This window comes from Athene noctua, chromosome 7 (genome assembly GCF_965140245.1).
Source record: "Athene noctua chromosome 7, bAthNoc1.hap1.1, whole genome shotgun sequence".
Classification (NCBI taxonomy): Eukaryota; Metazoa; Chordata; class Aves; order Strigiformes; family Strigidae; genus Athene; species Athene noctua.
This window is the reverse complement of record NC_134043.1, coordinates 11,698,703-11,724,946: the sequence shown is the minus strand read 5'-3', so window position 1 is coordinate 11,724,946 and position 26,244 is coordinate 11,698,703. Positions and strand designations below refer to the sequence as shown.

Here is a 26,244-nt window from a genome sequence, read left to right as displayed (position 1 = left end):
CTGCTAACCAGCATAGTGTAACACGGCAGCTCTCTGGGGGCTGGCACCAAGGGCTGCTGGGGTCCAGCTCCAGACTACTGCTCTACCTCAGTATACAAGTGTGGCTCCAGGGAGTCGTGAAAGGAATGGGAATAGAAAGATGAAATAACTCAAAACCACTTTGCTATTTCAGTCAAGTCATCCTTACCCTTGTTTTTTCTCCACTGTGTCTCCCTCATCTCTCTCATCAAACAGTGGCTGTTTGTCTTCACTTTCATGGCTCTTCACAGCTTCTCCCCACTATATCACTCCTTTCTACCTCAGTGGTCCATGTCTGCCCCACTGCTAAGAGCTGGTGATGCCTCACTCCTCAGCCTACTAGTATCTTTTGATTCCAGACCTCTGTGCTTTCTCCTACTTCATAGTCAGATGTGGAAGAACTCAGATATCCATAAAGTGTCTGTCCTTGGTGTTGTCCATGCTTACACCTTCTCCTGGACTCCATTATCTCCAAAATAATAAAAAATGAACAAATATTTAGCAACAGTTGGCAATATGTGTGATGGAATCTAATTTTCATTGTTTCTAAGGGGTAGGCCAAGTCAAGCCCGAGAGGATGAGCTGTACCTGTGTAGGGGTATTCATATCACTACAACTGTAGCTCTACCAGGGATTTTACCTTTTGGGTACATTACCTTTGGATCAGTACATCAAGAAGACAAAACTACGCTGACAAATCCTTGCATAGTCAAACCCTAGAGGCAGTGTCAGTCCAAGTACCACCTGGGTAACTAGATAAGCTGGGCACAGCCTCACAAAGCATGGCAAATATTTGTCCTCCATGGTAAATCTCAGCAGCTACAAGTCACGGACACAGGCTGTATGCAAGCTGTTGGAGCCATGTTCTGATGGTTTGTGACTACCCATTTTTCTCTAACATGATATTTCTATTTCATTATTTTTTCTTATTTTCAGTATGACATCGCTAGATATTTAATGCTAGATGCAGCCACGTGGACTTGTTTAGGACATATCAGGTACCAGTAAAGTCAGTTATATTTATTCCTTCAGTTGTTTTGTTATCTCATCAAAGCAAAAGGCCTCCAGTGTTCTACCTGGAACTTTATTTTTGTGAAGAAGTACAATTTTGATGAATGCTTTGATAAAACAGGAAAGGCTATTTTGGGGAAGTTGCTTTGCTTTTGTACAGTGGATTTTTATTATTTTAAACACAGGAGTCTTTGTTTAAAAGAGAGAAGGCCTGCAAATTTTCTTGTTTACTTTGCCTTTGCTTCCCCTTCTGACAGGGGGTAAAACTTAATCCACCTATTCCCCTGTCAGCTTAACCCCAAATTTCACTGTATGGTGTCCCTAGAAAAAAGAGAGAGAATTTAAAATGCTGTGGCCAGCTGAGTTCATCAAGAATGCCAAAAGATTCAGCACCTGGTATGGCAGGGAAACTGGGGGGAAACTCAGCAGTGGTACACATAGTGCTGTGATCACGAACAGTTCAGTCAGGATTAGACTGTTGATGCTGTTATCTTTGGACATGTCACCATTTGTTGGGCCTGATTCCCCAATGTGGGACCCATCTACCGCTTTTCCTACTGCTTTTTCCATCCTTGTCATAGGTCACCCTCACTGCGTGTGTATCAGGAGCAGCTTGGGGAGAACAGCAAACAGGGAGAGCACAGGATAAAGCTGGGCAGAATTTAGTAGCTGATATTGCATAAAGGTCATGGGACCTGAGATAAAGGTCCCTTCTGGCATTACGGTCTCTGGCAGCTTTATGATTGTGCAACTCTAATGCGTAGCTTACAGCACCTTTGGGACCTTTCCTTAATTTGCCTGGAAGGCTTTCAGAGAATAGGGTTTCCTGGTAGCAGATATTATATTGATCATCTGTATCTCATCATTAACATACTGGCACCATCATCCCAGGCTGTGACTGAGTATGGGATACGATTGCTGCCTATTGAGATAATAAATCATTCTGATTTTAGCATCACATTAGTCAAGGCCAGCTGAAAAGAAAAGGAAAACTGGCAGAGAAACCCTAGTAATTGTCACATGGAAAAGCATCAGCGAAAATGTAGGGCAGGATGTTTCCAAACTCTGTGTGGATCTGTGAGAAGACAGAAACATTCACATTTCAGAAGGGTTAAATGCTAATCTCTGCGGAAGGAAGCGATGACCATGGCGTATCGCTGCTACACAGGCTCTGTCAACACCGAGCAGTGTGGTGCTCATGAGATGTATATTTCCAAAATGAAAAATCTTCTCTCTCAAGATAAAGGGTCATTTGTTTCCTTTAGATACGCTTGTGGGTTTGTTGGAGAGGAGCTTTTGTAGAGGGTACAGTTGCTTATTGCAGTACTTCTGTTTTGTAGAGACATGGTGGTTTGGCAGGTCCAGGGTTGGGTGCTGAGCCCAGCATACAGACTGAGCCTCCCTGTCGAGGACTGGAGCTGTAGGGCTTGAGAAGGCAGAGAGGGTTGCAGCTCTAAAGAAGCCTTCTCTTATGGCCTCTCTGGACCCTTTTCCTCTTTTCACTTGCCTTATTTCTGTCTGTCTGAGGTGTTGAGAGCCACACTCAGGCAGACGTGGCTAAGCATTTTAAGGTGAGGCAGAAAAGGAGAATTGAGTTGCCACCACACATCCATGCATTCTCCCAACAATTTGATGTTTCTCTAAGGCTCTCATGTCCTCATGAAGTTTGCTTGTAAGGTCATTATTAGAAGGCATTTTCATGCTTCCCCACAGGAAAAAAAATGTAACACAGCATGCCTCTCTGTGTTAAGTTCAGGACCGCATTTCCTCCCACAACTTCTGTGGAAAACCAGGGTCATAAATTCTCCATGCTCTCATGGCTCTCCTGTCTACCTTCCCAGCCTTCTCTCCTAGGGCCATCCCATGCTTTCTGGGGCCAGGTTAAGCTAACCCAGATATTCAGGGATCTGTGCAATGGGACGGGGTTTTACTCCTCAGCACAGATGTTGAGAAGCCCCAGAGCACCCCATTCCCTATCCTGCAGAGAAAGAACCTCCCTCCTCTGCTGCAGCTTGTTCACAGACAAAGGGGAGGTCCTAGCTGGTGGCTGTGGCCACCCACCCATCCATCACCTAAGCAGCTACATCCTGGCAGCAGGGATATGCCCTCTCCTGGGCCATAAGCCGTCTGAGAGGACTTCAGCTGTGCATACCTGGACAAACAAGACTGCACTTGTCCTGTTTTCCCAACTTTAAAGACATGATGGAAAAGGAGTCTTTAATTTTTATTGCTCACATACTGATGTCCCAACAGTGGGGACATCGCAAAGGCCAAAGATGGTTCTGCTGAGTAAATACTATACTTTCATTTCATTAAGTGAGATAGTTTAATGGAGTAATGTGGACTGTGCACATCCCGTATGGCCTGGGGAAGACCAGAGGCATCTTGCATACAAAGAACCCTAAGCCAGGGAAAGTCTGATCTGCCCACTCCTCAGCTGTCCCAGTGATCCCAGCACATGTCCTTTCACAAAATGGCTGAGCTCAGCCTTCCCTTGTGTTAGCATGGTCAGAGCAGAGGGTGGGGCTTTTGAAGGGACTCCACAAAAAGTACTGATTGAATCTGAGCAATAGTTATTGTACTGAGAAAAGACTTGGGCTTCTGCTCTGGTACTGAGGTTCAAGGGTTCAGGTCAGGTCAGTTATTATCACAGTTATCCAGGGAGGACACCTCCTGAAAATGGTCTGAATATGATGCCTGTTTGTTTTTATTAACAGCATAGGAACTTTATAGATGCCTTCTGTTTCTTCTCCTGGAGCTGTGGTACCTCAGCTGCAGACACCAGGAGGTGGAGTAGAGAGTTCAGTCTGTAGCATGAGGTTTTATACTAGCTCTGACCTGAGGTCAGCAGCCATAACATCTCCATGCCTCTGCTCCACTAGTGAAAATCAAGCAGCCTGGAGGAAGGGTATAAAAATAGCTCCTTGAGGAAAATCTATTTCCTCTGTATTAAGTTGTGTGCCTTGAAATACATGTAGCGTGGTGGGAAGGGGGGAGTTGTTCTGTAGCGCTTGGCCCATTGAGCTAACAGGAAGGTCATCCTGAAAGAGCAGCGGGAGCATGTGGATGGCTTGCGTCTTGCGTTTCCTCTGAGGCCAGACTAAATTTAGCAGATTCACAGATGGACATCGGACCATAATCCATCTGGGACTGTGGGGGGAAGAGTGGGATCTGGGTTGTTTGCCTAGGCTTTTTGCTGCATAACCAGCATCAGTGAGCCACCATTCACTATTATGTTCCTCTTTGAGGAGGTTCTGCCTTGCTCAGTATGCTGTAATTTACTGCCTGATCCTTTTCCCTGAAATGTTTAAAGTTTACGAATGAAGGAAAAATAAACTGTTGGTTCTGGGTTCATGGCTGACATCCCTACTAACTTAATGTGAAACTGTGGATGTACCTTTTAATAGTATCATCACAAAGGTTGAACCTAAAACTGATACTTGCAAGAACTGCAGTAACACAAATACTAATTATTGATGATTTTGGTTTCCCCAAAATGTTGCCTCCTCACTCTTTCAGCTTTCAGACAGTTGAAGGGACTAATCCTAAACACAGTATTTGTACCCTGCAAGGCCTGTAAAGTGCTGGGCTGGTCCTTCCGTTGCTAATCTTAAACAAATATTTTATGAGTATGTTTTGAAGTGAACCAGCTCTGCTAAAAATCCCATTTCCCTGACCAGTCTGAACCACAGATAGACAAACTGCAATGCAAAGCACATGTATATTAAATAATGTATTTCAAGTAATTGAAATTACGTTTCTGTATATCTGCTTGAGCACACTGCACAGATTTGATATATTGACCCTGACATAAGAAGCCTGATTTTCCTATCATTTACGCAAGCATTTTGTGAGAGCAGTTATTCCCAGGTTACGCGTTTTGCAAAAGAGCCTGAACCAATGTCAGCTTCATTTAGTTCAGATTAATCCCAAATTCTATAAAGTAGAGTTAATGTTATTATCACTATGATGGTCTAAAAGTCTATGGCAGGAGGTTATTTACATAAATACATAAATGAATTTTTTTTTCCTGTTCATATTAACGGGTCTCACAAAAGATACTGTCTCCTCTTACATATGTTGCCTTTAACTCTAGAATTGTATTTTTCTTTTCTTTAAGGCAGAGTCTGTATTTGATTACATTTTCCTTAAATCTGTTTAAACAAGTTTCTCACAGTTCAGAATAGCTAAAGAACTTTTTTATTATAAGAGGTTAAGCCATTCGTGTCTTTGGCTGTCCTGAGCATTCATTAAAAGGTGCTATTTTATGTATGTATCATGTATTCTTCATAAATGCACTGAATAATTATCAATTCTGCAGGATTGTAATGTAGTGAAATAGGTAATTTTTTTTCTTTCTAGAACTTGCAAAATACAAATTCAATTTTACATAGTGTAAAAATAGAGTTAATTGCTTGCATATTGCAGTAAAGGTTGGGATGGCCTCCAGTCTCTGTAAAGGTGTGCCTTCCAACAGAAACAATAGTAATACACTATCCAACAACTCACATAATAAAGCAGCCCTGACTTCTCTTAAGCAAGACAATTTGCAGATTATATGTGTTGGTAACTCCTGTTTTTATGAAGTGAATTTAAGGCTCCATGTCGCTCACCAATAACTTTAAACTGCCTGATGCCAAACTCAAAGAGATTAAAAGTTAAATAGTAGTACCCAGTGTTCATCTTTTTCTGTTTTCTAGACTAGGGAGGAACCCTAAAATCTTTCAACTCAGGATATGCTTTAAAAATGTATTCTTAGGTCTTCATACATTTCAGTTTTACTCCTTCCAGACTGTACCCAGCTCTTTATTTTCTCTGCAGATTTCATGTATATTCAGAATTTTAAGTTAATAGCTGTATTTTGCCAAGGAATATATACCTGGTTTTCTTGGAAATCTATGAGAATTGCATTTAGGTATCAGAGAACAGATTCTGGCCTTAAGTGCCAAATGGATTCTTCCGAAAAGCACTGAAGAATTTATTAACTCTGCAGGACTCTTACTCAGTGAAATAAGAATATTTTTCCTTTCACTGACTGCAAGTCAAATGGAGTTTCATGCAGTGTGAAGGAATCAGGGTACTCTTGCTGCAAAGGAAGGCCATTCTACCCTGTGAAAAAGCTTAGTAAAAAAGTTTTGTGTGTGGATGACAGGGGAAGGTGGTTCAGGCTTTACACCCCAGTAGTCTTCATGGCCATTCCACATCTGTTCAGACAAATCTGCTGTAGTTGTGCTGTGCATACATAGTGCTGCTCCACAGGACAACTGCTTTGTGCATAGCCTTCACCTAGGAGTATACACGTTCTGGAATGTTCAATCTGCTACAACCTTTACTTATTTTGAAGATGCGTCTTTCTGCACATAGAGATCAAAAATGCAGATTCCACTCTCCATCAGCTTGCTGATTGCCATTATAAAAGATGCTACAGGGCGCGCAAGCACAACAGAGACAGGCCTGATCTCAGCAGCACTGTGAACTGGTACTTCTTTCTGCTGAGCAAAAGATAGTTGGCCAGGTGGAAGATTTTGTCTTACATGGGGAGGCTGAACCTCTCTGAGCATCAGGTATGTGTCCTGTGCCTACCTGGGCAGCCACGATCTACCATATTGAGTGGGATCATTAATACCTGTACAACAGTACAGGTGATGCAACAGTCATATACCTTGAGGCTTTTTCAGTAAAATCTGAAAACAATGGCAGAAGAACCAAGGCACATCAAGGAACCGATCTGGGCTAAAATGAACTTTTTTTTCCATCCTAGGTTAATTTTAACCTAGATCTGTTTGCAGGTCAGATTCACTGTGAGTCTGCACAAACATTTCTGTTGGCGCAGGGAACGTGGCAGGAAGGAGCAGGCACCTGGGAGAGACAGAAAAGGCAACAAAGGGTTTTGGCAGGGCTGTTGGCTCTTGACAACTCAAAGTGCTCATGGAACTATCATGTAATGTGGAACTGTTACATACCAAGAGATTGGCTGAACATAGGAATTAAAAAATACTCCATGACATCATGTACTTGCCCTCTCACAAACAGACAACTGCTTTTTCTGTTTTGCAGTGACTAGAAATGCCAGCGTGTAGAAGTCCAGCTTTTGGCATTGTGTGATGGTACCAAGCAGAAGGTGGATTTCTAGAGTATTTGGTGCTAGACTAGCAATCGCTCACTGACATTCCCAGGAGCTGTGTTTCTGTACAGGATATCAGCAGAAATCTTACCTGCCGGAGAGCTAAGCATCCTAAAAATGCCATTTCTGGGCACTAAAGAATGAAAGTGGGCAGAGGTGCTCCACACTGATAAAAGCAGAGGGGTTGTTTTCTAGACAGTCATTCCACCAGCTGATAAAAATAGTTAAAAACTTTTTTGTCGTTGTTAATTCTCCACACAGCAGGCTGCCTGTTATGCGTGCTCTTGTTATTTATACCTGACGTAAGTTTCAACATCAGCTTTACCGATTATTTTATGCTTGTCTTAGATCTGGTATTGTAAATCAGAAAGCTTTGCCATCCCAAACATTGACTGGTAAGAAGTCCTCTGCTTTCTTTTTACCCTAGAAAAAAAGGGAAGTGGAAAATACAGTTAATGCAATAATTTGGCCCAAATAAACAAAAGCTTTTACAATATTGACATTGAATTTTATTTTAATTCCAGTCCGATTCCTCCAGACTGGCCAAACAAAGAAAAATTTCTAACTAATAAATGGTGTGTGACAGTTTTTAAATTTTTCTTTAGATTGCCTTGAACCATAATTGTGCTGGATACTGGGTGGGGGATAGATGATGAACAGAACTTGCAATTTTCTGCAACACGTGTCAGGAAGATAATCTAGTCTTCCATAAACAGACAAACAAACAAAACAAAAAAGGCCAAAACAGGTAACAACTTACTCTAAAGAAGGAGAAATGCCATTTAAAGAGAAAATTAGCTGTGGTTTCTACCATCCAAATAAAACAACCTCAGGCAAGTTGAGACAGGCAGGTCAGGAATACTTTTGCTGCACTGTTAGTCTGTAGTTGCTAAAACAACAACTCACCTTTGTCATGCACAAGTGGGTGAGGCTCCTGTTTGTCTTGGAAAGCAGACCAGGATGGGCTGAGATAGGTTCATGATTTCCCCACTGAGGCCCAGCACAGTAAGACAGGAGCCAAAGCATGTCCAAAAGGCAGCACTTTAATGCTTCGTGTCTTCCATCATTGGATATTGCAGTAACTCCCAAAGATAGGTCTCTAATGGAGGTAAGTGCTTCAGGAAATTAACACAAAACCTGCTTTAAATTTTTATTTCACTCTTTTCTGTTGAAGGGTTGGGTTTTTTATTCTGACCAGTAGCTTGTTCAGGATGTGTCTACCATCCAGCGTAGCTCTCCAGCAACCAATCAATACCATACTAAACATAATGTGGCACATGGCTCCGCTTACTGGACCTCTTACATTAAACTGGTTTGTGAGGTGAGGCTCTTTGCTGGAGCCTCATCTGAGGGTATCCCATATGGTGGTACTGCTGGCGGGTCAGACAAGTCCCCTCTGCTCACACAAGACCTCACTGAAGCAGTAGAGCCAGTCCAGGGGCAGGTGAACCTGTGCTGAGGTCTTGGAGGAAGGCAGTCGAGTTACGCCAGCTTCTAACTGTTTTCTTAAGCAACTCGCTGTCAGCAAATGGTTACGGCTTAGGAAGAAGCTGTATATATAGTGGAATTGGTCCTGTGCCCAGGAAAACAGAGGAACTGGTCAATGTAGGAATCTGTTCTGATATATCTTGAGAGGCAAAGTTAGGCTTGAAGGTGCACATGTTCTGCAGGTCTGTTCTGCTCCCAAGAGTGGATGAAACTCTTCCAGATTATACTTACGTGAATATTTTGGGGGCAACTTTAAGCTCCCTTGAAACAGACTGAACCACATGAAAGCAAGTGTATGCAGTCTGCTCTACAGCCATTCACCTCGTGCTCTTTATTTGATGATCTTTTTGAAATACTATTGTGAATAAGTCTCCAAACAACTTCTCTCTTTTTTTTTCTCTCTTTTTTTTTTTTTTTTGGTAGGCTCTTCCTTGTTTGTAGGATGCAGAGAAAGAAAAAAGATGGGTTGTAATTTAGGAAATAGTTAGGTTAGTGTCAGTAGGGGACTTCTGATGTTTGGGAGAGGTGGGTTGTACAGTACCTAAAGGTGAGGTCCATCTCAGCAGAGCAGGCAGGGCTGGCTGTGGCCTTTAAGGCTTTACAGTAGAGTTGGTAGGCCAGGATGCTGTTTTGTCATGGCAGCTCTTCTAAGTTGCCATAAACCCATCCCGTGCTGATGTCTACAGCAGAGGGATCAGGAATGATATATTCTAACATTTGCTGAACATATGCCTACGTTGCAGTTCAGTGTGGAGTTTGTGTTGGACTGTCTGTATTTCTTCTTAATTTGTTTGTTTTAGCTAGTTGAGAATGTTCTTTTTTACCTACCACTGTGCTGAACTGAGGAGCCAAAAACCTCTCCTTGGAGTAGTGCTCCCTTGCGCCAGGAGGAAATATGACTCTATTTATTTATTTATTTTTAATTTATTTGATCTGTTTTAGTACCCAATAAAGTTGTTGTTTTTTCCAACTGGCACGACAAGGCTCTGGCTATTTTTAAAGAATGTGGTTAATTTGATTTAATGTAATGAATGTTTAGTGCTGTTGAAAATAGCTGGAGCCAGAGCCAAGAATAATGTACTGAAATGTGCTGGTTGAGCAAGGACTGTTTCACTCTGCCAATCTGCTTTCCCTCAAATTGTTCAGATTCACCTGGTTTTGCGAGTAGCATTTGCAGGCAAGACATATTGATCGGGTGCTTTTTAATACCAAATCTAAAGGCCGATAATGTCAGAGCTGTATTTTGCCACGCTCATTTCAAAACAAATCAAACAATAACAGGTCTTCTTGTTGTTCATTGTAGGAGGTCTAATCTCTGTTTCAGACCACTTGAAAGAAAATGTGAAATGCTAATATCCCTTTATTGCACACAGGAAAATTGAGGCATGAAATGGCATTTTTTTCCCCCCTAAAGTCACCCAGAAAACAAGTGGAAGAATCAGTAATGAAACTAGTCAGCTAGCATCTACTGGACTCCTTAAGCTGCTGTGTAACTCTTGATTTCTCCATGAACTAAAACTAGATTGTAATCAGAAAACAAATTTTGCTAAGTTCTTGCTCCTGGTGTTTCTCACTTACTGGTTCTTGGCACGTCCATATTTACTGTCCTGCCTGCACCATCTGAATTGCTCTGCAGAGCCACTTGACTCTCCCTATTAACAAAGCTTAAATTTCATGCATGTCCTTGCACTATCTGAGTACGTCTCTGCAAGCCATATCACCTATTTAAATGATGTATTTAAAACTGTATGAATCCATCTTCCTTTCGCTATCTGTGAGTTATTTCTGTTAGATAGCTGTTTCCCTACTCCTTCATAAGAGCTTAATACTTCAGCTTCATTGGATTAAAAAAATAAATCAGCCATAATACATCTTACTCCGTGATGGTGGTGCCCGTAGGGATGGATTTTCTGCAGAGATCACTTTACACCCTAAAGCACAATGTAGGATTGACTTGCATAAGTAATGAACAGATGCTCCTGGTGGCTATTACATTATTCATCTCTTCCTATATGTGATGGGGAGGGAAACAGCACCTGTAACTGTGGGAGAAGTGTTGTTGCTGCTATTCTGCATTACAGACCTCCAGGGCAATCCAGACCAGTCGTATTTCCCTGTGTTCCTGTTGACCCCAATGAAGCCATACCAGTATACATCCACTAGTTATTTTGTCCTGCGTTTCGCTCAGATAGGTCCCTTGGTCTATAGCCCAAGAAAATGAAATAGCTGCTGCAGGTATGAGGGAGAACTGGAGACAGTGTAAAAATGTGTATGTTCCATCTTTCACCTGAAAATTTGCACAAGAAGACTGGGTAGAAGTATTAGAACTTATTTCCCTCTACAGCAAAAGCAATTTCCACAAACTCTCTCAGATTTCATATGAAAGGAACTCATATGTCTGGGGACTTTCTAAAGGTGTACTTAAGAACAGACAGAACTAATTTCCACATCATCCTGACATTAGACTGAGATTACCTCCCTTCCGTTGTCTGCGTTGCACTAGGCAGCACACTCAGCCCGTGGTGCAGCCTAATAGCCTTAGCTTCAGATGCAGTAAATCAGGACCCTAAAATTTTCTCAGCCACTCTGCTGCAGAGAACAGCAATTGTGTTTGGAGCATGGTGTCAGGAGATGTTTTCTCAAAGAATTCCTGCAACTCAGGCATAGGGTAGAGCAAGGGCTGGAGTGTTTCTTTGCCAGGGGACATACTGGTTATTCAGGGACCACAGAGTCACACATTAATGCACTTTGTCCAATAACAACACGAAAAATATAATATGAACATAGGAAGTGAGGTTAAGGATCCTTCCCAGCCCCAGGCAAGTGCCTCCTCATCCCTCATCTAGGGCAAGTGGACTGTGCAGACTTTTTTTCCTCTGTGTGATGTCTGCAACACTTCTACTTACCAAAGGCCAAACTCCCCACTTGAAGCTAAAGGCTCAAGGCAGTTGGCCACATAGTTCCCACCAATGCTGGTGACAGAAGTCTTCCCCATCCAGGGCTGAAGCTGAGCTAGACTGTGCCCACAGAATGTCTCTTCCTCTCTTTAGAGGAGCTATTTGATATAATGTGATTATTAAGGCTCTCTCTTTCAGTCTTATTTTGTAAAATATTTATTGCATGTATAATTAATCAGTGCATATACATAGATATACATATTTTAAAATTTTATATCTTTAGAGATAACATTCACAATTTTGCTAGAACCGTAGATAGGGGGGAGGGAGGGAAGACAGCCTGCTGCCCCCCAGAATAATGACTTCAATTCTGTTTTAATTAAGCAAACAGTTTTTCAGAGCTGAGATTGCACCTTAATTATGTTTTAAAGTTTGGCTGCAATTGCAAGAGCTACAAATTCACTCTAGAACCCTCCTGAGAGTCTGAGGCTTCACTGCCTAAGCCCTGATTTAATAAAATTTCACCCCCAAGTGTGGTTCCATTGCTGCGCCTTTGTATAACCCGCACCCCATTCCTGGGACTTTCTTGGCCTGGTGCCGGGCACTCCCTGACAAGCCACTTCTGTGCCAGCCCCACCACCAGCCCTGCCAACCACCCTGCTCCCAGGGCCAGTGTGGTCCCCACACTCTGCAGCCCACGCTGCCACTGCCAAGACAGGGCCTTGTAGTGGCCAGCTCTTTCAAGAGTCATGGGAGTGTAGGGGTGAAATGCTACTTTCACGATGTTTCCTGGTTTCTTAAATGAGGAGTCTTAAAGATTTTCTTATGATGATTCGTAAAACCTACCAAGTTCAGGGCTCCAGCATACTAGGTGCTGCATAGGGACTGCTCCTGCCTCAGAGCCCATATTGCCAATCCAGGCAGATGCCAGTGAACAGCAAGATGTCAGAGATTCATAGAATACCAGGTTGGAATGGACCTCAGGGATCATCTGGTCCAACCTTTCTGGCAAAAGCACAGTCTAGGCGAGGTGGCCCAGCACCTGTGCAATTGAATCTTAAAAGTGTCCAGTGTTGGGGAATCCAGCACTTCCCTGGGGAGATTATTCCAGTGGCTGATTGTTCTGTGAAAAATTTCCCTACTGGGTCTAATCAGAATCTCCCCAAGAATAACTTGCATCCATTACCCCTTCTGTTTTCCATGTGACTCCTTGTAAAAAGGGAGTCTCCATCTTCTTTGTAGCCACCCTTTAAATACTGGAATACGGTGACAAGGTCTCCCCTAAGCCTTTTTAAGACTGAAAAAACCTAATGCTCTCAGCCCTTCCTCATATGACAGGCTGCCCACTCAGGCATGTTCATCTTACTCCTTCTATCTGTTTGCATAAATCAGGATGAGTTTAGGTGGGAGGCAGTCTATAGGGCAGAAGGTGGGCATGGTGTGAGAGAGTGGATTAGAAGAGAGAGAGGTGTGGTATGAAGCAGAAAGCAGAAAAGTGAAAAGCTGCCTTCTCAAAACAGCCCTGCTACAAGTTCCCTGAATCCCTCAGAGGCCCTAAACTGGGACCTTCTTACTGCCGGGCACTTCAGGTAGCCGACAGCCTCCTGACACTGCTGCCTGGGGCCCTGTGGCAGGGACAAAGAGTCCATAGGAAAAGGGGGAGTTGAAGAAGGGTGGGGGTGTTCTAGCTGGTTCCCAGTCCAGCTCTTCCTTCTCTGTCTGCAGCTGCAGTTTTTGCTTCCAGTGAATTAATCTCCCTGCTACAGGCATAAAGCCCTGAGTGTTCCCCCATTCCATTGCATCTCCCAAACAGGCAAAGACCCAAGTCAAAGAAAGACACAACACACAGCAAAGTGGAAACAGAGTTAAGGTTCCCTTCATTCTTACGTACTGAAAAGCACCTTGGTGCTCAAGGGCATTGTCAGGAAAATTTTGCATGTTGCAGGCTCATTATGAGGTTGCCAGTCCTGCCAGTGAGGCTGAAGTCAAAGACTAGTTCCTACAGTGCAGCCAGACGTGAAGCCAGAAGGTTTCATATTTGCTGTCATAGTGGAAGGAGTCTCCCTGGGAGGGTCTGTGGCACTCCCTGGGGCCAGCAGGGTCCCTCCTGGTAGCTACATGAAATCATCCAGCACAGGCCACCCCCTGGGCAACAGCACCGGCTACGTAGGTGCAACCCAAGGTGGGTTTGTGAACACTGTGCCGAAGTACAGCCCTCACCTCCTGGCCAGAAACGGTCCTTGGCCCTTGTCACTTACTCCAGAGCCACTATGCCACAAACCAGAAGCCTTAGGCCAGATCGCCAGTCCGTGGTATCGATAGAGCCATGCCTGCTCGGGCTGAAGTCCTGGCACAGAGTGGGGCAGCAGGCACAGCCCGTCTCCCCTCAGCAGCTCCCCCTCCAAACGTATTTATGCCTGGGAGAAGCAGCTTGTTGGGTTTGTTCAGCTTTTGTGCAAGAGTGCAAAACTATGATGCTGCCACTCTGGAATCCAGCCCGACCTCTCCTACCACCTGCCTCCAGAAAGGTTCGGGAGGTTTTTGGCACCTTCAGTTTTCCATGTTTTTGGTGGGAAATCATAACACAGTAGGTTGGCACCTTCCAAAGCAAGCTGTGCCTCTGGATCTCAGGTGTTTGGTCCATGTGTCAGAAGGGTGAGCATTTACCCTCCAGGCTTCAGGCAGGTCTGCTACTGCACAAAACAGGGGGAGCAGTTGGGAGCGCTGGTTAGTATTTTCAACTAGTTGTAGAATGTTTTTGCTGTCAGAGGCTTAAGCGAAGGAATGGCGCAGGGGAAAAAAAAAAAAAAAAAGCGGTGAACTTAAAAAAAACCCCACACCGCAATACAAGTTTTGCCTTTTAAAGACTTTGGAAGATCCCCCCTCCCCAACATATCAGAGCTCTAGCAAACTTCCTCCCAGGCAGTTTTTATTTCTCGCTACCAACTTCGGATGCCGCCCGCCGGAGCGCAGCATTTCCCTCTCACCCCGAAACTCGTTTCCCATCCAGACGGAGGCGGGAGCCCCCCGGCCGCGGGTGCGGGAGCTGCGCGGCCGCGCAGGACGCTCCGCCCGCCGCCGCCCCGTTGCAGAAGGCGGCGCGGAGGCCGCGGGCTGCGCCCCGCCCCGCCCCTCCAGGCCCCGCCCCGCCCCTCCAGGCCCCGCCCCCGGAGGTGCGCTCCGGGCCCGGCGGGGACAACGGCTGGCGGGTGCCGCGGCCGGCGGCGGCTCGGCCGCTTGTCACGGCTCTTTACAAATATTTTTCGAGAGTTTTTATTTTTTTTTTTTTTTTTTTTAAATTGTGATTTGTTGTGTTTCCCAAGCGGGCCGGTGGCTCCTTGCCATGAGCAGCCTGACGGCAGCATGAAAGCGGGCAGGCGCGGCTATCCCGCCCGCTCCGGTCTGGGATGGCTCTTGGCGAAGTGCTGCTGCTGCTGCTCCTCCTGCAAAGGTCGGTGGGGTCCGGGGGGCGGGCAGCGGCCCCCCGGGGGGCTGCGGCAGGCGCCCGGGGGGGCGGGAGCTCAGCGGTGCCCTCGGCGGGGCAGAGCGGAGGGCAGGGGCAGGCGGGGGGCAGCCGGGCTCGGCGCCCGGGCTCGGCGCCCGGCAGCCCGCTCCGCAGCGCGGCCGCGGCCGGGGCCGCCCGGAGCCCCCTCGGCAGGGAGCGGCGGGGGAACCGGCCACGGGCATCGGGAGCGAGAGGGCTAAAGTTGACAGGATACATTTTATCGCTGCTTGTAGGAAACACCCTGGGACTGTAAGGTCAATAGGGCGGAGAGAAATATTTGCTAAATGAGTTTTCTTTTTTTTTCCCCCCCCACTCTTTTTAGTCTTTCTTGGGCTTGGATAGGAGCAAAACGCTTTGAGAACATCTGTTTCTCGCAGTTCACAAATCTCGGAATGGTGATGTGGGAAGGTCTGGGGAAGCTGGCTGAGCTGAAATGCTGGGAGAGATGTGGGAAAGCCACGGCAGTTAGAGCGCCTTGTAAAAATAAAATTAAAATATGGCTTTTACAAGGAACAGTGCAGCTCAGACGCACTGCCTGAAGATCTCCCAGCCTGCAGTCTTTATGCCGTGATACGGCTCTTGAACTTGTTCTGGATAATGTTTTTTGAAGATGTGTGTGTGGTGTTTCAGCGTTTCCTGTTCTCTGAATGGCCAAGCAAAAATGTCCCAGACACAACTTGCCTTTTCTTTTGTTTCGGATGCTTTTTTTTAAAAACTAAAGTTTTAAAATGCAGTTTTTTAGTAAAAACTGGAACCCATTCATACACCCTCAGATAAAGATGACACTGGGGTTGGGTGGTGGGCTTACTAATTTCTTGAGGCACACATTTGCAATGCAGGAGCCCTGTTTCCCCGGTTATTGACCTAAAGTCACGCTTCTGTGATGACAGCAGCAAACTAGTTGGTAATGGAGTTTGCCACATGGAGTTTCAGTACTTCATGCCAGAGAAGTGACTCCTGAGTTCAATGCACAAAATCCTGCTGTTCTGCAGCCTTTAGGAAGGGACACGTAACCTGGCTGTAGGGATAGGGCTGCTAGCGGAAAGGTTGTGGTACTAAATTACTGTGAAAGCCAACTCTCTCCGACAGTTTGTGCTTTAATGTGTTGGCCCATGCATCAGGTTAGAGCTGTGTTCAAGCTCTCTGTCATGGGTCTGGTCTTTATGTTGATTCTAACAGATTAAAAATCTTCCTGCTGCCTATCCTGCCTGCAAACGTCTTTAGAAGGGGGAGAGGGAAACAGCTGGCTCTTCTCTCTCCTTTTGAAATGTTAACTGTGTTTGCAGTTCTAGTTTACTAGGTTAGTAATAAAAGGTGTTTTGTGATACCTACAGCTTTACTTCTATCTTGTCCTTGCTAGTAAACTTTGGGCAAAAAGTTATAAAAGGCTATCTGTTACATTGTGTTTATTAAAGAAAACCAGATGTAGGCAGATGGTGGAAATACTCCCTGAATATAAGCAGGTACCAAACCTGACATTTGATGAGGGATTTGGGTGCCCCAGACTATAACATCAGTCTGGTGGTGTTGGCAGCTTCTGCCATTAAGCTTGGAGGTGCTTTTATGTGGCAGCCATACCACTGAAGCTCTGACTTCATGTCTTCTGTGTTGTCAGTGGTCGTCTGCTGCTGGGGGGAAGGAACACTGTCCTAGGGCTTCTCACTGGTCTCAGACTTGCAGTACAAATAAGTGACTATGGCTTGTATTTTAAGATGGGTGTGAAGCACCTTGGGGCTGTTCTCACTGCTGCCCCGTAAATGACCTTCCTTTTGCCTTTGGAAATGTGGTTCTGCTTTTTCCTGGTGACAGGCGCCTGATGAGTCTTGGATCTTTAGCAACAACTGAGTAGGTTTTGTCATGCCAATAAGAATGTCCAGTGAGAGAAACTGAGAAGATGAGTGTGCAGTGTATGCTCAAACAGCAGTTGTGTCGGCACAAGCTTTGTCAGTGCTTTTCTTGCCGTGGAGCTTGGAAGTGATGCATCTGCTTAATCTCCTAAATAGCGACAATAATGCAGAGCTAAAAAACCCCAAACCTACGTCCCCGGTGTATCATGAAATACATAAATTTTGTGTAACTGGGCATTTCTCTGAAGGATTTTCATGGATAGCTCAAACTACTCCTTTGTATCAATCTTATCCTGTCTATTGCAGCAGCAGAGACCTGGATACTGCTTTTTTGCTTGTTTCTCTTGGTGAGTTTCTGATGTTGTCAGCTGTGCCCATATACAAAGCAATTGGGATCCATCCAGAGAAAGCAAGTGACACTTAGTACCCTTTGCAGTTTTACTCTGACCCCTGCATGAACTAAATAAGGACTACTTGTCTGAAGTATGGAGAGATATGAATCCTAATATAGGAGTGCCTCAGAGCAAGAGTTTGTCACTTGCTTTCAGCCATAAAAAGGGGTAGTTAAGAGTAGTAGACTTGCACAGCCTTTAGGCCAATGGCCTTAATCAGCCAAGAGTAGGCAAGCAAGGCTTTTTGCAGTGTCTCCTAAATGCACAAATGCAAAGTGACCTGGTGTAAGGGATGCTTCTTAGTGCTGCAGAACTGGCCTTGAAAGCAGGCTGATAAGAGGGCTCTAATTCTGATGGTCTTGTGATAACTAGAAAGTCATTGCACTCGACTTAGGAATCAGTCCAGGATTTGCAATTGAATATACCTTATTTTCTTTTAACATGGAGTCAGTCTCCTCAGTTATCTATGTGGTTCAGATTAGAGGCTCTTTTAAAAGGGCCATTTCCCCCATGAGGGAAAGCAAAGAAATTGGAGGGATTCTTGCTTTGTGAAATGTCTTTTCTAAAGCAAATGGTCAGCTGCATGCCTTGAATGTGACAAGGTCAGAACTTTGTTGCCTTTAAACACTGAGCAAAGTCCAGCGGGTGAGTGCCATTACTTTGCATTACATTCAGTGCGGAGCTCTGAAGCTCAGCAGTAGGTCCTGGGAGCTTGGGTAAGGTGAAGACCAGACGCCAGGCTCTGATGCGCAGGGGACTGTAAAGACTAGTCAGTGACTCAGATTTAACCTAGAAGTTAAATTCTGTGTACTGTATTATCCAGGGCATTTCTTTACAGTGGTTAAGATCACTTAGTTCTAGCCCTACTGGGAGCCCACTGGGGTCTCCTTGCCCTAAGAGCCCAAGGAGAGACATGTTCCTATCTACTGGGCTGGAGGAGCTGGCTATGAGTGCATCAGGTACAGCCTAAAGAAACAGGTCTGTGGTTAAAAGTAATCTATTGTCGGCATAACTTAACAGTGCAACACCTCACACCCTGTCCTAGGTAATATTATGTGGCTACAGAGTGGCTTCAGGTGAGAATATAAAATACTTCTTACTTGAGGGTAACCAGAAACAGGGAAGATGGATTTAAATGGATGCAGCATATTGAGTTCAATTAGAGAAGATGTCCCTCAGCCTCCTTGAACAGTTACCCTTCTGAGCAGGCTGCTGGTCATATCCAAACTTTGCATTTCAGAACAAAAGAAACTTAATCTAAATGTCAAATCTTTAATCTCAGTGTGTTAAAAATGAAAGATTGATTGGGTTTGTGTCTGTGCTAAGCTCCTGGTAAAGCTCTTATTTAAATTTCCTGTCTCTCCAGCTTCTCCTCTCTCCTATCTCCTACAGTTTTGCTCTTCCTTCTGCGTTTTGTTTGGTGTACTATCCTCTTTTTCTTTCTTTCCTTCCTTTTCCTCTTCTTACTATCCTTCCTTGAGTCTTTGATTTGTTACTGGCTCCGTCTGGTGAACCTCTGCTGTAAGATTAACAAAGTAGGCTTCCCTTGACAGAGTGGTGGTGACTAATGTGCAGTGAAGAGAGTTCAGCCAGCCACCTTGTCCATCTTTGCTAGATGGTCAGAAACAGAACCTTAACTGGAAGTTGGGCAAACCAGCATCGTTACAAGGGCTGTCAACAGCATGTTAATAACAGTTATTTTTTCATTAGGTAAAAAGTGAGATCTGATGGTGCTTTTTATAGAAAGTGCTGACACTGTGTTACAGCAAGCTGCAGAGCTTTGCTAAGAAAACTGGTACCTTTGTGCTGAGTGGTAGCAAGAGAGTGATCTGCAGTAATATATTCAAGCCCATAACATTTCCTAATTTGAACATATTTTATTTAGTGTTTCAGGCTGAGCCATGGTTACAACTGTGTAAAGCATAATGGAATGCATGGTCAAAGCAGTTCTGTCAAAATTGAGGCAGAGGAGAAAACAATAGTAAAATTAAGGGTGTCAACCAAAGCTCACTTAGTTTCCTGGTCCTTCCTGAATGAGAAATATGAGGAAACTGTTACCTTCCCCAAATACACGCCTTGGGTGAAGTCCATCTGTTGCTCATTAGTTGCATCTCAGTAAAGTCAAGAGGATCAAGCATACTGGTCTTCTGAGGGCAGTCTCTCTCTCCTGCCAGAGCTGTGCTCGGCTCTTTCTCCTGACAGGTTCACAAGCCAATAGCTGTGGTGAGGTTTGGGAGACTTGTTATTTTCTTCTAGTTCTATTAAGAGAAAACTGGTAAGCCCATGACAGGAACGTATCTTCTAAGTCCTGTGTTTTCCCACCTCTGCGGGCTGAGTCAGGAGTCGGAGTAGGTCATGGCAGATAGTTATTGGAAAGGACAAAAGACCTGATGAAAACAGTGCTCAGCTGAGCGAGCAGGATTAACGTGACAAGGTGAATACTGTTAGCAAAAAAAAATCACTGTTTTTGGTAGTGTGGAAACGTGCTTTCTCACACCTGCTTTACACCCTCCTGACAGATAGCCCTGTGCTAAGTGTGTCCCAGAAGCGTGCCTCATAGTCCCCATGCCAGTCTTTTGGGGAAAATAGATTCACTGGTCTGAACCTGTTAGTATTGGGGGTGGTGGGGGTGTTGGAATGTCCTCTCTTGAACGTGGCAATGAGATGTAGGAGGACTTCAGCAGGAGAAGTCCTGAGGCTAAGCAACCTCTGGACAGTTGAAGGAGAAGCATGGCCACTGCTCTGCTGGCAGGCTGGGGGCACAGTGGGCTATTTTTAGGATTACTTAGTTTTAAGTGTTGTTAAATCCTGCCTCTTTGCAGGAGGGTTTTTGAGGGTAGACACCTTGTTCATGGATACAGCAGGTCGAGTTTTCAGTGAGTCTGTGTTACTACAAAACATAGTGTCCAAGAGCACAGGGAGTTTAAGGTTTTTCAAAGTGCTGGTTGCTGCACTTGACTCTGCTCACCAGTCTCATCTTCCACCAGCCACTTTCTGTAAATCTGATGTGTAGTGTATCAGTGCCAGTGTTCAGGATGCTTTAGCAACTTTCTCTCAATTCCCAAGATCCAAGTAATGCTAGCATTTTTTTCTTTCTTTTTTGAAAGTTACACACACTGCTAGACAACTCTAACTCTCTCAACGCAAGCTAGCCCCTCATCTGGCAACTTTCTCCCTTTTTTCAACTAATCTTACAGCCTCATCTTTTGAGATGTGGTTATTTACAGGATGTGACAAAAATTGTACAGAAAATAAACTTTGAGATCTTAATTCATATGTATAAAATAGATAGTAAGAGCTTCTGTAAAGATCAGCTTTTGGTTACTAGTCTGTGGGATGAATGCATGGTGGAGATCCTTACTATTCTTATTGCTGCATTGTTTTCAACTTTCATAAATTCATCCAGTTTTAAAGAAATGTGGGGTTTACTTTTATGCAGGCTAAGCTCCTAAACTTCTCATTCACTCTAAGAAACATATAAGAATTCACAAGACTTTATTCATCTTGTCAAAAGCCTGAAGAAGGGAGACTTTATTCTAAGGGAAAGAGAACAGATAATTGTGAAAAATATAGATTGGATAACCCCGTGTTCACTGCAAAGAACTAAACATGCTGCTTTCCTTTAAAATGAGTGCCAGATAGATGTATTGTTTAGGAATTCAATGCACGGATGCTGAAATAAAATCTATCCATTTTGAAGTAAAACAAAAAGGGCAGTTATTTCACATGACCCCAGAAGGATTTTGGGTTTTTCCCAAACCGTTATGTTTCAGCATACACCTTGTTAAAACTTGTATATGTATTAGGAAACTAATCTATCATTTTAAAGTTAAAAAACTCCAAACCTCAAAATGTTTCAGTCTAAAAATAGCATCAAGATACTTCTCAAACACACCAGAACACTGTTACATTTCAGTGTAGTTTTTGTCTGTTAACAGGCTTTATGGAAATATTCTCATCTTTGGCAAAAGTTGCAATTTCTTCTCAAAAGAGAAAAATTGGTTGGGCAATTAGTGATTACAGCAGGGATCTACAGATGTGGTTTTCATTTTCAATTCAGTAAGGAAACCTAGTTCTCTGCCAGTTTAGCCACTGCTTATCAGTTGCTATTGAAGAACAGTTCAATTGCTAATATTGCATCACGCAATTCAATGTCATGTAAAGATACTTTTAAAAACAACTACAGAAGCACATCTGGCTGTTTTCTTAAAAAAAAAAAAAAATCTGTAGATCATAAGTAGGACTTCAGTACATGTAAAAAACTATAAGAAAATACCTATTGAGATATACTTGAAAATTACTCCCTTGGCTAATGTTCTTTGCCATTAGAAAACCACAAACCAAAAATTAACCTGTTTGCTTTTAGCTCATAATGTCTGATGTGGTTGATTATGCTGAAACACAAACCATTCCTTGGATTAAAGGTAGTTAGTGCATGCCATTCAATATCCTGCTGAGTTTGATGTGCCTCAAATCTGTCAACCTCTGTCCTGGACCAGCCCTGCAATCCTCTCCCCGGCAGGCTGAGAACATGGAAAACACATCACCTGTGCTCCTTTCAGATAATTAGGGCAAAGTATGAAGATTTCACCAGTGAAGTCCTAATGCGATGGGAAATAGAACCTGCAAACTGAGTTACAGTAGTTAATACTAGGACAGCCATGGGAATTTTTTCTCTTTGATGGGGAGAGAGGCATTATATACACTTCAGTTGACGTACTTGTCGTTTGCTTTTCTCCAGTGTAGAATGTAGCATGCATAATATCATGTTGCAGAAAGCCCGCTACAGCTCTGGCTGGTTTCTTACTCCCTCACCTCCCAGCACTTCCCAATGCTTTGAGGTGCTCCTCTGTTATAGGGAAACTATGGTTTCTCAGTAATTCTGGAAAATGAAAGAAAAACCACCTCCCATTTTGTGTGTTGCCACATAAGGGTTAGTAATTGCTATTCTGTTGCCCTTATCGCACCCCAATGCACTTGTTGTTCTATGTTTCAGCCATTGCTAGTCCTGGTACAGCTCAACAACGGTAAAATCTTGGATCCCTGCAAAATTATCTTCCAGGCTGTGTGGGGCTGTAAAGTTGTGCAAAGGGATGAAGCTGGGGAGTCAGACCTGCTGGGAATCCATTAGCAAATGTGATCCTGAGGAACCAGTGGGTGGTTTCTGGTGGAGATTGTTATCTTTGTATTGGAAGGTTGTAAATTAAACATGGAGATTGAATGTTGCTGTATACAGAAAAGCACAAGTACCATCTCTATGTCAGTTTTGAGCAAAGATCCCTTGTTCACTGACACAAGACAGCACCGAGTTAAATTTTTAGGAAGGAGATGGACTGTTACCTGTGATAAGAAGGGACTGGATTTAGCGACCCTGGAGGTGTCTCTAGCTACCCTGGAGGTGTCTCCACTGTTACGTTTTCCAGGCATTTTTCCATGTTCATATTTCACATGGAGCAAGCAGCTCCGAGCACACAAGGAGAGCTGGGAGTGGCACATCCTCAGCTACAGCTAAATCCACTGAGGATACTTTTTCATGCAATTTAGGCTTGCTGACAATTACAGCTACACAGTATAGCAACAAAGGATGTGCCCTGTTTTGCTGTGTTGTTTTTTTTTTTCTCCTCCCTTCATAATGTACATGCAGCTTTAGTGAACAGAGGTTTCTTGCATCCCCAAGACATGCAGTACAGTCTTAACTTTCTGAAGACACAGTTCAGTGAGCACTCTGAAACTTTGAGGTCATGTAGGAAATCAGTGACAAAATGAGCATCAAATAATCAGCAATTATAGCTTCCAGATTTATATCTACCAATTGTTTTCAGCCTTTATATAGGCCTGCATCACAGACATACCCGAGATAATCTTGTTGAGCAGCACGAGATAATTGTGGCCAAAATGATACCTGCTGTGCAGTGGGGAGCAGCAGGATTGCGTTAGGGGTGAAGGCAGCATCTAGGTGGTTGTAAGGCAGTGAGCACAAACCACCACGTGTGCTCCTTCTCATCAGCGGGGCTTTGCTGCTGTCCCAAATCAGATTTACTCATGTTGAACACCCCTGACGAACAAGGGCCCAGCTGTCTGCTGCTGCAGAAGTGTGCACCCAGGCAGGCTATGAAAAGTGTTGCACAACCAAGTATAATTTAACCACATGCTGAATAAATACACTTTTGAGAACTCTTTTGAAGAGATGTTGCCTAATTAATCCTGCAGGGGGTATAATATGTATATTTTTGAAATCCAGTTTTAGCATCATGCAATTAGCTTTTATGGCCAAAGGATTCTGATTTAAAACATTCTTTAGTTACTAATGGTAAGCTGTTTTAATTAGAAATGCAAATGTATTTTAGATCCAAATGTATCTGAGCGGTACAGTGTAAGAAGATGATTCACAGCTAATGCCATTGAAATGCCTCAAGTCTGGTATTCTTTGTACCTTCTGTAGTTTGAATCCTGAGGATCAACATGATATTCAAACATTGCTCTCAGCTGAAACATGTGGAGTCTGCATGGACCTCTTTAGGAAATGGAATAAGTGTTAATCAACAGGGATCCTTTCTAGGGCTACAGAAGGAAAATCATAGCTTTAAGCAAGACGGAAGCAAACACTTCGAATGTTACAGTAGTAACTTCAGCTCCACAATAGCAGAGCACGGTTCGTGCCAGGGCACAAGTGCTGAGCAGACAGCAGCATCAAAGTTGACTTCATCTTAGTATCAGAGAAATTACTCGTGATTGAACATCCTGGGCTGCTTAAGGAGGACAGTAGCTACTTAGAGCTGTGCTGCTGAAAAATTCGATCTGGTGATGTTCTAAGAAAAGTCTCAAGCAAGACAGGCTCCAGACAAACATCTAAAGGCAAATGCTCTCTGGATATTCACTGCAGTCACTTGTCCTGGAGATTAACTGAACTATCAGGCAGGTGGATGTCAGTGATCAGACATTGTACATTGCAATAAGAGACTACCCGTATTTAACAAAGTCTTTCCAGAAACAAAGAGTGTCTGTTGCTAGATCAGTCCAGCCCTTGCTGGTGTGTTCACATAAGCGTTTCTTTTTCCTAATTACTTTGAAACATGGGGCCGAAAGAAAGCAACTGCTCAGCAATAGTGAAGATGGCTTTTGTAATGATAATCACTTATTAGACATGTTGCTTGGTAGAGCATTTTTACAGCTATTTGCAATTAGTCGCAGTGGAGCAGCTGGGAATGAAGCAGTGCAGTTTATGCAGTGCACCTCTCCACATCTCTGCTAAGCTGGATTTAAGAATTTTTTCTGTGAGGAGGCTGTTGGTAAGCAGCAGTGTTGTAGGCATAAAAGCTGTGGATGGCTCCATGTGGCCCTCCAGAAGTCAGAACGAGTTTGTCAGGACTAGCCTTATTGGGAAGGCTGGTGGCTGCATCAAGGCACTTGCACAGCCTCAGAGCGCTGAGACCTCGGCAGGGTGCTGCAGGGAGCTCTCCTGTTCCCATGCCGCAGATGCTCTCTGAGGCTTCAAGTTCCGATCCCATCTTTCTTGCTGACGCAGATAGAGTGTAGTAGTGATTTCATCACCTGAAAGCTGATAAACTTGTTGACCAACACCATGGGGAAGGTTCCTCACAGAACTGCTCCCTTCCCTGGAGAGCTGTCAAATTTAAAAACCAAGATGTAGATTGCGTGAGCCTGTTATATGGGACGGCAAGTGATGTTCTGATTTTCCTACTTAAGCTGAGTGAGTTAAAGCTTCCCACAAGTCTAACTGATAGTCTTGAGTGTGCAGTTAAAAGTCTCTGAGCTGCTTAGCCATTTCCCTGTACCGTGTTCAAAGAGCAAAACATCACAAGCACCAGCAGTTCTTATCTGTGTGTTTTATTTCCAAACCGCTGTTTGCATTTACTTCATTCATTACTTCTTTTAATTCATCCCAGCCAGTACCTTTGCTGTGAGCTTGTATTTTCCACTAGTATTTCTGGAGGACAAGGGTACGGAGGAAGCTGCTTTGGGCACCAGCCCTGGAGGCTCCAGCTGCAGTGTGTCTGTCGTCAAACACCCCAACCTCGTTGTTCTTGGTGGTTACGTGGTGTCCGCTCTCACCCTGCACCACTTGCAACTTATTCTTATTCCGTTCTTTTCTTTTCAGGGGCTGTCAGAGCCTGAATAATTTAAGAGTGAACAAATGAGAGACGTTCATGGAGGACTCTGTTCTTACCTAGGCACAATTTGACAAGCATGTAGATTGCCTTGGGTTTCCACTGCACCTACCACAACTTTACTAAGAGAAAAGCCCCCTTTCCTAGACATCTGTGTCACTCTTGCTTAGTAAAGTTATTCAAGATCAGCGCCTTTGGAATTGTTTGGTAAATGGACAAAGACTTTCTCTTTGCCCGGAGCTCCTGACAGCCTCCAAGTACCAAAGAGAACTCCACAGCACTAGAAAGCAAGAGACAGCTGCTGAATGTTGGAAGCTACTGCATTTGGCAAAAGAAGCTGACGCTAAGATGCACACAGTTGTGTTTGTTTGTTCTGCTTGTTTTCTGTGCTTTCTGAGCCCTGTGTGTGCCTGGAAAGTTTAATGACCAATGCCTTCTTTCTCAACATGCAGTTTTTCTTCCTATCCCAAAAAGCTTTGGGTTCTATTCTTGCCTTTTTTTCTTTTTTTTTTTTTTTTCCCAATTTATTTTGTACCAATACTCTTCTGTTATTTCCGTGAGGAATTGTTTGGAAACATAGCCACGGTTTCCTTTGAGGAACACAATATTCAAATTATGTCCTCCTCCCTCCTCTCCTCCCATTCAGCAAAGTGGTCCACCTTGTCATAGAGGTTGCTGGCTTCAAGCGTAAGGCAGAGTTGACCTTAGCAATGATGTCATTTAACTAAGAAATAACTTCAGAATTCTTACAGTGGCTCAATTTGGGAGCTGCTGAATGAAGCTGACCCTTGACACTTCGGAAAAGAATAAGTCTTGTGTTGTACTAACAGCTG

At 44.0% G+C, this 26,244-nt stretch overlaps 1 protein-coding gene across 15 annotated transcripts in view; it reads left to right on the top strand.

The window, feature by feature from the left end:
* Positions 1-26,244, top strand: part of KALRN (kalirin RhoGEF kinase) — a 524,667-nt gene that overhangs the window by 429,020 nt on the left and 69,403 nt on the right. Inside the window, exon 36 of one of the 15 annotated variants that reach the window (XM_074910299.1) lies at positions 25,402-25,926. The exons of 13 other annotated variants lie outside the window; for them this stretch is intronic. In XM_074910299.1, coding sequence (XP_074766400.1) covers positions 25,402-25,418 — 17 coding nt within the window. In that variant the 3' untranslated portion in view covers positions 25,419-25,926. Of the gene's footprint in view, positions 1-14,731; positions 14,990-25,401; positions 25,927-26,244 lie in introns of those variants that run through there. One more of the 15 variants, XM_074910300.1, reaches the window with a different exon arrangement.